The sequence below is a fragment of the Phascolarctos cinereus genome, unplaced genomic scaffold (assembly GCF_003287225.1).
Source record: "Phascolarctos cinereus isolate Bilbo 61053 unplaced genomic scaffold, phaCin_HiC Scaffold_9;HRSCAF=440, whole genome shotgun sequence".
NCBI lineage: Eukaryota > Metazoa > Chordata > Mammalia > Diprotodontia > Phascolarctidae > Phascolarctos > Phascolarctos cinereus.
This window is the reverse complement of record NW_027556402.1, coordinates 34,786,390-34,800,098: the sequence shown is the minus strand read 5'-3', so window position 1 is coordinate 34,800,098 and position 13,709 is coordinate 34,786,390. Positions and strand designations below refer to the sequence as shown.

The 13,709-nt window shown below is 43.4% G+C and overlaps 1 protein-coding gene across 10 annotated transcripts in view; it reads left to right on the top strand.

The window, feature by feature from the left end:
- RAP1GDS1 (Rap1 GTPase-GDP dissociation stimulator 1) overlaps positions 1-13,709 on the top strand; it is a 219,318-nt gene that overhangs the window by 171,763 nt on the left and 33,846 nt on the right. For all 10 annotated transcript variants that reach the window (XM_078148758.1, XM_078148757.1, XM_078148762.1 and 7 more), the window contains one exon: positions 10,088-10,213. In XM_078148758.1, coding sequence (XP_078004884.1) covers positions 10,088-10,213 — 126 coding nt within the window. The remainder of the gene's footprint in view (positions 1-10,087; positions 10,214-13,709) is intronic.

The following is a 13,709-nucleotide window of genomic DNA, read 5'->3' as shown; positions in this document are numbered from 1 at the left end:
GAGCAGGGAGAAGGAAATAGGAGAATACTATAAATAAACTTTGGCTACTTTGCAGTTTCATCCGGGGCCTTAATGGTAGCTGCTGTGCTAATGGAAATCATCTCCTATGCTCCCGTTAGGTGTTGCCTGAGTTGATCCATCAGCATTCATTTGGAAGGCAGAAATCTAACACTCCTCAATTCAGCCCAGGTGTTCCAGGCTGGTAGTTTATTGGAACAAAATGAGACACTCATAGGTCATTCATCAGTTAACGAAGGGGAGATTTACTTAGCCCTAGCAATGGGATGCCAATTGGATAAACACTGAGGTGATTCAGCTAAGCAAAGCTCCCTTGCCTGAGTTGCTCTCTGTGGTCTGTTAGCCACACCTCAAATAGATTATGGAAACCAAGAATTGATATCAGCAGCCTGAGCCAGTCAGGTTTCCCCAGAGAGCTTCATTACCTTTTAAGCCTCCCTTGTATGGGAGCAGGGGCTAGGATATTGCTTACACACTATGCCTTCTTAAGGTCTTCTAGGGCAAAGGTGTCCAACTGGGCCCCAAAACTATCATAACCAAACCAGATTAAAATGTAATTGGAAAATGTTTTGCGAAATATATAAAAATAGGATACAATGTAGAGAATGTTAACTTGTGGTTTTCTAAGTCAAAATGCAGCCGAGGACCTTGAGTTTGACACCAGCGTACTAGAGCACCTTCTGTCACTTAAATAACTTCAGGACTGTTACTAGTCAGCCCTGACCACAAGTGTTCACAAGGTCCAATACAGGCAGTGTTGAAGGAGGGAAAGAAAGGCTATAATAGGAACACAGTAAAAACATTTACTGGCTTTCTGAGGAGCGACTGAATATGGAAGAACAAAGACTAGAAATCCCGGTCTTTATACCTCAACTCCTTTTGTCCCCCTGGAACAAGGCCTGGGTCTTAATGGGGTGATGTCAGGTTTTTGTATTAGTATATCCTATCATTGCAAAGGGGGGACCATGGGCAGCATCGAGAACAGCAGGGCTGCAGCAGAGATGATAAATTTTTGCTGTACCTGTCCTCAGCAGAGGGCTGAGAGCACTGCCCTTTTCCACCACCCACTCCCTGGCTTTCCAGCCAGGACCCTCTCAGGCAGAGAGAGGATGGGGGATACAAAATGTCTACCCCACAAAGGGTCTCTAAGGATCCACCCTCCCTTCTTGTTGCAAAAAAGCACTGCTACCTCCCAACAGCCTCACCCTCTGGTGCTCAAAGCCCTCCGTGGGGAGGAGTTGTTCGGGAGCCTAGATTATAATAAGCCGTGGCCCTGCCTTTGCCATTCCTCATCCTGGTACCCGCTCTTCTACCTCTAGCCACCCCCAGTCTGCTGCCACTATGGCCCGTACCACGCCCTACCCTGCTACCCACCTTTGCCAGGATCTTGGGTGCTGTCTGGGGTGCTGATGTTGGCTCTGTCTGCCAGCGCAGGACAGCTGCCATTCCTGGTGCTTGAGCTCTCCTCTCCTATCTGTGCTAGCTACAGCATTACTTCCCTGTTGTTGGGGTTTGACTCCCCTCCTCTCTGCTAAGACGGAGTATCATCTTAAGCCTGAACTCTGTTGCATTGCTTGGGCCCAATTCTTCCACTGTATGCCCATGCCCAAATCTTTCTCTTCTGGGCAAGGAATTGCTGTCAGCCTGCCTCACTGTCCTCCTGTGTTTGGCAGGAGCCCTGCAGGTGATGCTACTTCTGGGTCCTAACTCTGCCATCCTCTGCTGGGCCTGGCTATCCAGACTGTCCCTGCCCCTGCCTGGTCCTCCATAGTTGGTGATGTTAGAAACTGCCACTCTGGACAAATTTGGCAATTCTGGCCAATCATACCAGGGCCTCAGTTCCCCTTCCTGTTAGTGGTAATCCTCGTGCTGCCAGTTGGCTCAGAGGACCCTAGAACTTCTGCCATTCTGATCTCACAAGGCCTGCCGCTGAGACTTTGAATGTCCAGTTCAGGATTGGTCATGTAGGGTCAGGGAAAGACATAAAACCAGTCCTCTAGGCCAATCCATGTATTCTGTCTGCCATGTACAAGCAGTAGCTATTTCCACCAGGGGCAGAAAAGGACACCACATGTCTGTGGTTTGCAGGGGTCTCATTGGAAGGTCTAGACAAGAGTGAAAGTGAAAATGAGGAAATTGAGGTGCAGAGGAGTCAGGTGACTAGACCAGAAAGTCTAATGCTGAGACCTGCAGCTCAGACCAGTGACTCCTCAATTCTCACCCTTCCCTTCCTGGGGAAGGGGAGCCTGGGTCAGGGTGATAAAAAGGGAGGAAGTACATAAACCGTGCACATGTACTTCCCCTCCTCTAGACACGCATACACCTTTTTTTTTCTTAATTATTGGTATTCAAGGATTTCCCCATCCCTAAATTAGGACCACCTATTTGTAGCAATTTCAATGAAGGTGATTTTCAGTGAGTTTTAGGCATTTTAAAATGAAAAGACTCAGGCTGTCAGTTTTTCTTGCCCACTTCAAGTCCTACATTTGATGGCAAAGACCTCTGTAAGTGAATTTTTTTTATGGTAAATCAAGGTCTGTAGGGGGAAGAAAAAAAAATACACTCATACGCATGTGATTTTAGAGTCCAAATGAGATTTTTAAAAAAGGATATTCTACGCACCCAGCCATTCCAGGCCTCTGGAGACCTGGTGATGGGGGGAGGAGGGGATGCTGTGATCCTCTAGAAGTGTCCAAATTACAATAGTAGCGTGGCAGCCCCTAACATGACTTCCTACCTTTTCCCTTTTACACAGGGAAAGTCCTATCTCCAATGTGTATTAGGGATCCTTCTTCACTTTTCCAGGTCTCTGGGGGAGGGGGATAGTGATTGATGGGGAAGCAAGGCATTATCTGTTACCATCATTTCCAGATCTACCATTTGGATTTTTGAGCACTACAGTTGGTTAATGATTGGGTAAAAAGAGAAAGAAGGGGCCATGGGGAGAGTTTCACTCATCCCAGGCCTGACTTTGAACCTATCCTCAGAGGGAATGAGCCTGTTTTTCATGGCTTTGCCTGGGTTTTTGAGAAGCCCTCCCCAGCGCCAGTAGTCATGAGCTCATGGAAAGAATAAAGGTATCCGAGTGCATGGCCTGAACTTTGGATTTAACCTGAAACACACTCAGAGCCTTTTATTTAGTACTTCCTACATTAGAGTGTCTTGCATCCATGATGTGGGCCATTGAGCAAATGCCTGGGCCGGGCCCTAACACAATCCCCCAGGACCTCTAGAACTTAGACTCCAAAGAGGATTGGAGGTCTGCTCTACTTATCTAATAGATGGGGTGGTCCTCAATTAGCTGGAGTACCTACTTTCTTTTTAACAAACTCCTTTCATCCTAGATCTTTTCATCACCTGTTCTTTCCCTTACTCACAAAAATCTGGCTCTTTCTGAAAGACACAGCATCCCTGGATACCTTCTTTTTTTTTTTTTTGAAACAAATGTTTCCAGTTTATTTTTTTTTAATTTTATTAATTTTTTTTGATTTATCAACAATCACTTCCATATGCTTTTGAGTTGAAAATTTTTCTCCCCCTTCCTCCCCACCACCCTCCCGAAGATGGCGCACAATCTGATATAGGCTTTACATTTACATTCCCATTAAACATATTTGCACATTAGTGAAGTTGTAAGTAAAAATTAAAACCAATAGGAGGATCAGAAAGATGAAACAAAACTCAACAGAAGGTAAAAATAAGTGATAGCGATTCAACTTCCACAGTTCTCTCTTTGGATGTGGACAGCATTTTCCATCCCGAGGACTCTGGAGATGTCTTAGATCCTCGTAATGCTGAGAAGGCTTCAGTTTAACAATATTAGTCATCGCATAATGTGGCTGTTGTTGTGTACAAAGTCCTCTTGGTTCTGCTCACTTCACTCAACATCAGACCATACAAGTCTTCCCTGATAGCTTCTAGAGTGTGAGCTGCTCCTTCTCATGTTCCCAGACATGCTAGGCCAGGAAAAATCAGCCTGTTCCCTGCTGCTTCCACCTAATAGAATGGCTTCTGGTTACTCAAGGACTTTTTGAACAAGCTTATTCCTAGGTTGTTTTCTCCACCTGCTCTTCCTCTCTTGGGCACACACACAGGGACTTCAAATATGTGTTCATGAACACTTGGCCTCCTAACTCACCAGTCTCCCTGAATCCTGTGACTTAAATCTTCATCATTCTACCTCATATACCCACAGGGGCCCTCATGCCTTAGATCTATATAGATTTATATAGTTCTTTAAGGTTTGCAAAGTTCTTTACAAATATTATCTCATTTTATCCTCATAACAACTCTGGGAGAGGTAGCAGCTGTTATTATCCCCATTTTACAGATGAGTAAAATGAGGCATATAGAGGCCAAGTGACAGCTAGTAAATGTGTGAAGCAAGATTTAAACACATCTTCCTGGCTCCAGGCCTGCCGCTTTGTGTACCATGCCATCTGACTACCATTATCCATAGCTATGCTACAGCAATGATAGAAGCTCTAAAGTTCCCCCTTATTAAAATCTCATGTTTCTCCATTTCTGTCTCTGCCTTACTCTTTCTGATTCTGTTCTTGTCATCACCATGACCTCCAGCCCCTCCATCCCTCTCTGTTCCCACAAATCTCTCACTTTTCCTCAGGCCTCACAGAACCTCTCTTCAGTCTTGCGCCTTCTCAGAAAAAGGTCACCCACAGAGAGATCTCTCAGCTTACCTGACTGCATCCTCTAAAACCCCTATACATCTTCACCTAGCCTCTATTCCTCTGCTCCTGTCTTTGAGGAAGAGGCAGCCCTTGTCAATGTTATGGCTAACCTCCTTAATTGTACCTTTGATCACATCTTCTGCAGCATCTTGCTACCTTGGTCATTTCTTCTCTCATCTTCAGTCTCTCCTAGCCACTGACTCCTTCTTTACTGCCTATAAATATGCCAAATCTGACTCGTCCTTAAAAAAAAAAACCTTCAGTGAGGACCCCAAATCCTCAAGCCATTATATCCTGTGTCTCCCCTCAAACTGCCAAGGAAAAGTTCTCTATTCCTCCTGCCTCCACTTTCTTAATCCTTATTGATTAATCAGACTTCTGACCCCACAACTCTCCTGAGACTGCTCTAAGGATCCAGGTATCTGTTGTCATCCTTCTGTCAGAACAAATCATTGAAGTTACCAATTGTCTCTTGTTAGTTGCTGTGAGCTTTTCTTAGTCCTCATGCTTCTTGAGCCTTCTGAAGTAACTCATCCTGTTAGCCATCTCTTCCTGAATGCTCTCTTATCATTTAGCTTCCATAACATCACCTTCACCTCCTTCTCCTCCTGCCCATCTGACTATTCCTGTTCCTTGTCCTTTGCTGGTTTATCCTCCATCTCCTGCTCCCCTCGAGACTCTCTGTTCTTTCTACTCTCTATTGGTGATCTTATCTGGTCTCATTTGTGGTCTCTATGCAAAGTACTCCCAAATCTCTGTCCCTAGCTGTGACCTTCTCTAAACTTCAGAAGAGCTGAACTCCACATCTACAGCTACATCTGCAGAATAGCTTTCCACAACCTCTCAAACTCACCATGTCCAAAATGGAACCCATCATTGTCCTTCCTCAACTGACCCTGTTCCAAACATCCCTGTTTTTGTTGAGGGCATGGTTGTCCTCTAGTCACCCATTTTCATAACCTTGGAATCATTCTTTATCCTTCCAACTCTTTCAACCCAATATCCAATGAGATCTGTTCAACCTCTCTAGCATCAGTACCTTTTTATCTACTCATTTGGCATTTGGTGTCCCTACTTCCTTTCTCTTCCTTCTCTAATTCATTATACACACAACGGCTAAAATAATCTTCCTAAGTCTTGATGATGTCACTTTCTTGTTTAAGACCCTTCAATGGTAGGGCAGCTAGGTGGCAACACTTACTAGCTGTGTGACCCTGGGCAAGTCATTTAACCCCAATTGCCTCACCAAAATAAAAAATAATAATAAAAAAAAAAGAACCTTCAATGGCTCTGTATTGCCTTAGAATAAAATTTGAATACCTCATCCTGGCATCTTAGGACCTCCACTCTCTGGCCTTGACCTGCCTTTCCAACATTTTCTCACATTACTTGCACATATACATTTCACATTCCAGCTGAATTGGGTGAACTGCTAGTTGTTTCTAGAACTTCATTTCAAGCTCCTGTTTGTACCAGCTGTCCCGTCCCCGTCCCCCCCCCCCATGCTTAGAATGTACTCTTGTCTCATCTGTCTTCGGAATATTTTGGTTTCTTCCAGAGCAAGGTCAGACATTACTTCGTTTGTGCTTTCTTCTGATTCCTTAGTTATTAATTCTCTCTCTATCCTTAAATTCATTTGTATTTACTCATCTCTTTACATAGTTTGTATTTCCCTTAATAGATTAAAGGCTCCTTTGGAGAAGGAGCTGTCTTCTTTCTCCTTCCTGCCCCTGGTCCAGTGCGCAGCACCAAGATTTGTTGAATTAAAATGGGGGAATAAAGTGAGAGAGATCTCTTTGTAGAAAGTCATTCTGATTTGACCTGGAGCATAGGGTACTTGAGGGAAGCAGTAAGATAGGGCTGGAAAAGGAAGAATGAAGACAGACTATGTAGGACCTTGATTTTTAACCAAGAAGTTTGCATTGTATTCATCAGAGAATGGGGGACCTATTTAAGGTCTTTGACTTAGTAGTGATATAATTGCAGATGTTCACGAGAAAGGTTAATGAAAGCTGTGGAGTATGAAATGGGTTAGAGAATACAGGAGGCTAGAGTCAAGGAGACCAGTTATTGTGATGATCAGAATTGGTGGAGGCTCCAGAAAGAGAGTGCAGTCACAGTAGGTACACTTGCCAGGGCTTGGGGGTAACAGTTGTTTGTGTGAGGACAGGGTATAGGGAAAACTCCTAATCTGAGCGTGGAGAATTGTGCTGCCATTTACAGAAAAAGGAATTCAGGAGGAGGAATAGATTTTGGAGATGGAGAGATAGTGGATTCAGTGTCTGTTGAGTTTGAGGTGCTGATGAGACATCCAGATGGAGGAGATATCCCAAAGGCCTTTGGAAAAACAGAGAAGGAGCTCACTGGAGAAAAGGCTGGCCATATAGGGTTGGGAGTCATTCCCATAGAGGTAGGGGTTGAAACCTTGGGAGTCCATGATGGGTATAGGCAGCCTCAAGGCCACATGTGGCCTTGTAGGAACTTGGGTGTGGCCTTTTGACTGAGTCCAAGTTTTACAGAACAAATCCTTTTACTAAGAAGACTTGTTCTGTGAAGTTTGGATTCAGTCAAAAGGCCGCACCTGAGGACCTAGAGGGCCACGTGTGGTTCAAGGCCACAGGTTCCCCACCCCTGGAGGCTAACAATTGGGAAATGCTCACCTTATGATGATGAGAAAAGAAAGAGCAGCCAGAGATAGAGGAACCCAGGTGCATACCCTAGGAGGCAGCAGGGTAGAGTAGAAGCATTGGCTCTTAAGTTAGAGGACCTGAATTCAGATCCTCTCGCTGAGGTTTGTTACCTGTGTTATTAGCCCTGGGTTTCAGTTTCCTCATCTCTAAAAGGAAGATGTCCAGCTCCAAATCTATAATCTGTGGCACAGTAGGCAAGGAAAGAGTATTGAGAATGAGGGGCAGCTGCTCTAAGGAAGAATTAAAGTCATTTACTCACTCTGAGGAGTAACTGAGGTAACGAGCTGGAGGAAAAGCTGTGGCGTGTGGCAGTGAGGAGGCTGGGGGTGGCCCTCTGAATGGAAGCCGAATTAGAGGGTGCTGAGGGGTGAGTGAGACGAAGCCGCAGAGCCATTCTTTCCGGAAACGGGGGAGAGAGGTTGAATCAAAGGGTTTTATGAACTCTAGACCTTGAAAGAACCCCAGAGGTCGTTCCTTTGTATATGGAAACCAGGGACCAGAGGGTTAAGTGATTTGCCTGAACTGCACAGATAGTAAGTGTCAGGACCAGGATTCAAACCCAGGGCCGGTGACTCTTCAGTTCATTTCCGTTTACACTGCACTGCAGAGATGATAAGTCACTCAAGGGGAAGGCAGATTGTAGTAGAACTAGAACTTGAAACAAGCTGTATCAGCAAGCTCTTTATTTATTGAGTCATATCCCTTTTCAGTCTGAATGTGTGTCTGTCCATACATGCTTCACTGGTGCTTCTGCTGCCTCTCTTCTAAGTGCAAAGGAGTCTGTGTTGTGGTGTCATCTCAGATGATTTATATTTTATATAAGTTTATATAATTTTGTATTTATGTATTATATGTTATATAATGTATTACATATAAATACATGTTGCAAAATAAGTTTTTAATTATAATATTTTAAGGCTAAGAAATGATTATTTGAAGAAAATACAATGTTGTACAGTCCTAGAAACTTTTTTTTTCTTGCCAAGGCTTAGTCTCCCTAAAAACGCTTTATTTTAAATTCAACCCTCAAATCGTATTAGAAATGAAGCTTCTTGCTGAAGGGCTGGTGAAAATCTAGTGACATTTTATTCAGATGTCAGCGTGTCCTGACTGTGTTCCATGCTGGTCATATCACTCTGCCCACCTGAGTTTCCCCTGAAGGATCAGTTGGAGATGAAACCCTTTAACTCCCATATTAAATAACAGTACATTGTGGCTCCGTGCTGTCAGACACAAGCTAAGTGCAATCCCTGGGGCAATTGTGAAGTTTTTGTGTTGGTTTCAGTTTGATAAATGTTTTGGGCACTGGGATAGGGATTGGAAAAGTAAGAATGCAAGGATGTTAATGCTGTGTTTTGATAGAGAAATGAAAGCCCATAACTGGATACAGGACTACTTCAGCCATGTCAGAATTGATTTCATGCTTTTGAAATTAATTTTATTTCAGCAGTTGCCAGGAACAGAGTGACAGTAGACACTACGTAGGCTTCACATCATCCTCATCTGGGCAAACTGTCTCCTTTGGGGGAATCATGGTTCTTGCAGAGCTTCTACCCGGGGGATCGGGGGAATTTATTGAAAAGCCGCCCCCCTTCACCCTTGTCCCTCCCCCACTTTGTGAAAGTAAGAGGAATCCTACACACACACACACACACACACACACACACACACACACACACACACGCACGCACGCGCGCGCGCGCACACACTGTGGAGCTAGTTTTCATCCGTAGGCACCCTTCTGCCAAATACCTCAGCTTACTAAAAGCAGTGGAGCAGTGATTAGACAGTCAGTTTTTGCTGTCGTTCCTCGCACCCGGAGAGCACTCCTCTTTGGCCTCCACCTCTTAAAAATTCGTGGCTTCCTTTGAGACTCAGTTCAAAGACCCCTTGTGCTGGAGGCTTTTCTTGGTCCCTTCTCTGTATCCCCACTCCCCTGTCCCTCCCAAGGTTACCTTGGGTGTATTTTTTGTGTATGTCGTGTGTGTGTGTGTGTGTGTGTGTGTGTGTGTGTGTGTATTTTAGCATGTCTCCCCATTAGATTGTAAAGCTCCTTGAGAGCAAGGATTTCTTTTGTTCATTCTTTGTATCCACAGTACCTGGTACATAGTAAGCACTTAATGAATGCTGGCTGATTGGTTGATTCCTATTTCTAGCAGCACTTTTTAACATGCAGTAGAGCTGTATCTTCTTTCCCTGGACCTTCTGTCGTGGAGGAATGGGTTCCCAGAAGGGAAGGGGTCAGAATCCATGTGAGTGTGCCTCGGCAGGTCTGCCTGTGGTAATGACACCAGAGACAAGGGTGTTAGCCTTGTATCTTAGCAGGGCAAAATGAAGTCAGGTGTGGCTTATTTTTTCCTCTTTGATGGAAAGCCTTGAAAGTTTGAATTTATAACTTTATAATTTCACTGTTGCTATGACGACCCATACATTATTCAACTGTAGAGATTTAAAGCCTTGAGGATGATAATCCGGGTCAGTACATTTTTCTTTGAAGCCTCAGATATCTTCCCTTTCACTCAGACAGCATTAAGTTTTGACTGAATTGTTCCTGTCTTTTAAAGAACATATGCATCTAGTGACTCATAGTACAGAATGACCCTGGGATGAATGAATGAATGAATGAAGTAGAAAACAATTTCAGAACTTTGCTTATTAACTGTATTTTTCAATTCTCTTCTTATTTTGCAGAGTCCAGTAAAGAACAGTTTGCATATACAAACATTGCGGAAGAGTTGGTAAAACTCTTCAAGAAGCAGATAGAGCATGATAAAAAGGAGATGATTTTTGAAGTTTTGGCTCCTTTGGCAGAAAACGGTGAGGAAATAGACGGACCTTCTTTGGTGATCTTGCCGGGTTGGGGAACCTTCAGCCTCGGGGCCACGTTTGGCTTTGGACTAAATCCAAACCTCACAGAGCAAATCCTTTTCTTAAGGGGATTGGGTCTGTGAGGTTTGGTTTCAGTCAGAGGGCCGCACTTGAGGACCTAGACGGCCACATGTGACCTCGAGGCCTCAGGTTCCCCACCCCTGAGTCTTTTTCAGCCTCTGCTAAGTCCTGATTGAGTTGCCAGCCTTTTTTTAAAGCAGTACCTGAAGACCTTTTTAAGGCCTTCTGTGCGCACCTACCATATTATCATCAATTTAGAATTGGAAGTGATAATGGGCATATTTGGGTCATTTTTTAGATCAGACTGCTGGGGATTGCAAAGGTTAAGCTATTTGTTCGAGGTCAAACTTGCAAAGCAGCAGAGCTAGGATTTGAACCCAAGTCCTCTGGCACCAAAGGCAAGGCCTTTTCTATTCTGTATACATCTTGCCCTCTACCTCTAGAGTGCTCTGTTATTAGCTGTTCTGGAGCTCTGTGTACACTGAATGAACAGAGCAGACAATTTAGACCTTTTTCACCAGCCTTATGTCCCATGTATCTTAGAATCCATGGCGCACAAATCTGTACTTTTCATGGTCACATTGTAAATGCTTAATGCTGAAGAGAGTAAAAAGAATTTACAAGGTCATCCAGAGCTAGGAGAGATCTTGGATTTAATCTGATCAAACTCCCTCATTTTACAGATGAGGAGACTCAGGCCCAGAAAGACTGAACATGATGACGTAATGCTTGATGGTTCAGCAGACCATCGGGTTAATCATTTTTAGTTTATCCATAACAGTTCATTCTCTAGTAGAATATATGCTTCTTAAGGGCAGGTACTGTTTCTTTTTTGCTTTTATCTTCCAGCACGTTGCACAGCGTCATGCACATAGTAGGCAAATAGCAACTATTCAATGAATTAAACTTGTGACAAGGGCCTCAGAACTTCCTTGTGATTCTTTTCTAATTCTGTCTGTCGCGAGTGCTCTGTTCTTTTCTGTGATTATTCCCATTCACAAGAAGTTTGCTTTGTTAGTATAGAATGGATTAGGGACCCTTCAGCCCCAGAAACAACTCTGTTGTCATTTCAAGTGAAAATTAGTTTCTCTATTGGGTTTGCCCTATGAAAGGAGAGCACAAGAAAAGAACACTTGCAAAGAAATGCTCTTTCCTCAAAAAAAAAAGACCTGAAATCTTGATTAGGACTAAAATTCTTGGGCAAGATGAAGAAGGATAATTTTCACTTTAACATCTACACCATCACAATCCCTTACTAATCCCATCACTCATAACCAAACCAAGTTTTTCTATATTACATATGTGCTTTAAAAAAAAAAAGAAATGTGATTGATATTTTTTAATTGCATGACAGTTCTTTTTTTCTTGTTAGACTTCTTGCTAAGTGGTAATGATGGCCTTATGATACATAACTTATTTTTTTCCTGGATTTGAATTTTTTTTTTAAATTTTGGGCAATTGGGGTTAAGTGGCTTGCCCAGAGTCACACAGTTAGTAAGTGTCAAATGTTTGGTCTAAGGTCGGATTTGAACTCGGGTCCTCTTGACATCAGGGCCGGTGCTCTATCCACTGCGCCACCTAGCTGCTCCTTGGATTTGAATTTCATGTACAAGTACTACGTCTGATGTTTCCTAGAATATTTCAGAATTGTGACATTTTCACCTCTTTGTCGTCATCTTCCTCTGGCCTATTTTACAGCTTTGCAATGAGCTATAGCCTTTGTTAGCACATTAGGGATGCTGCCTACATATTTAGGCACCTATAACACGTTATTCCTTGTGTTACAGCCAGCTCTACCTGCAGTCCTTCAGTGTCTAAGTATGGTAGAAGATGGTGTGACCACCATTCTAAATAATAATGTGTTCAACCTGTGTATTCTGGATTTTATTCCAGAAAGACCTCTTCCATCACGATTTTTAATTTGAGTCAGAGCACATTTACAGTCCAGTGTTCTGTAACCAAGGAAACGCCCTACTTTCAGTGTTCCTCAGTGCAAATGCACCTATTTAAAAATTATCCTGGTTGAACATTCTCTGCATTCTTACGTGAACTTTGTGGGGTCAGTGATTTAGGGGCAGGGGAAAAAAAAGAAATTTTGCACCAGCAACGAACCAGGTAGGTGACTGTGAAAAGCGTTAATAATTGTTCATGATTTCCTTAGTCATGGTCATTATGCTAGGGAAGAGGATGCTGAGGAGAGAGATCAGAATTGCACAGAGCTATGAATTAGCCATATTCTTCCCTTCTAAAGACCTGCCTGCCCAACTAATTCCAGTTACTTGAGGAACTCTTAGCAAAATCCATAGAAATACTGGTGTTTCTTTTGAAGGGATGTGACAGAGGTGATCTGTAGGTTGAATTGAGTATCATGAGTGAATGATTAATTCACTTACAGAAGACAAATACAGACATTGTAGGATTAATAGCTTTCAATTCAACAAATGTTTATTAAGGGCTGACTTTATGCAGGAGCAAAGGATTTAAAGATTGAAAAGGACAAACCGTCTCTGATCCCAGTGCTTACTGCCTTATTGGGGTTGGGGGAAAGCATTCAGCAAGTTTAATTCAGTCATTATTTATTAAATCACCCATCTTGTGCAAGGCGGAAATGGAGAGCACTTCATATCCTCAAGGAAGTTACAGTCTGCTGAGAGGATGCCACATGTAAATAGATGAGTGCAAGAGAGAGAGAGAGAGAGAAGGGAGGGAGAGAGAGAGGAAAAGGAAGAGAGAGGAAGGACAGAAAAGACCTGTTCTAAAATCCTGAATGTTGAAATTCTCCTTTCTGACCATAATTTTCCACAGTTTCCTTCTTCCCTTCCTTCCAGTCCCACTTAAAACTAGTTCTGGCCAACTCAATGTCAGAAGACCTGCAGTTATGGGGGCAAGCTTTACGCCTTGCCTTCCCCCTGTTCTCTTCCCCCTGGCCCATCCTCCCAGAATAATCCTGAGAAGCCAGCAGGCATCCTTCCCTACTTCTCCTTTTGCTCACCTCTTCCTCTGGCCAAGGACCACCTAGGACCCATTCAGGTTCATGCAGTCTGCTTTTTGCCTTGAGTGTGACCTTTGGTCCCTTGATTCCAACTGTCCCTGTCTTGTTCCCACTTTGCTTCTTTTCCTGCCCAGTCTTTATCCTGTTCTCAGCACTGAAAATAATGCTCTCTCTTCTGTACTGGGATTCCTTTCCCCTATATTTACTGAGTCCTAAGCGTAAGTAATTCCTGTCAAACACCTTCTTCATCCCTGTTCCTGAGTAGCTGAATAAGACTGAAAGAAATTAGGAACATTATTGACTTGATACACTGAAAATGTGTGCTGTTGAACACCTACTGAGTGTTCCCCACTGCACAGTCAGCCTTTTGTCTCTGTCTTACACCTGCATTCCCCAGAATAGCTATTCCTGACTCTCCTCTTTCTTCTTCTT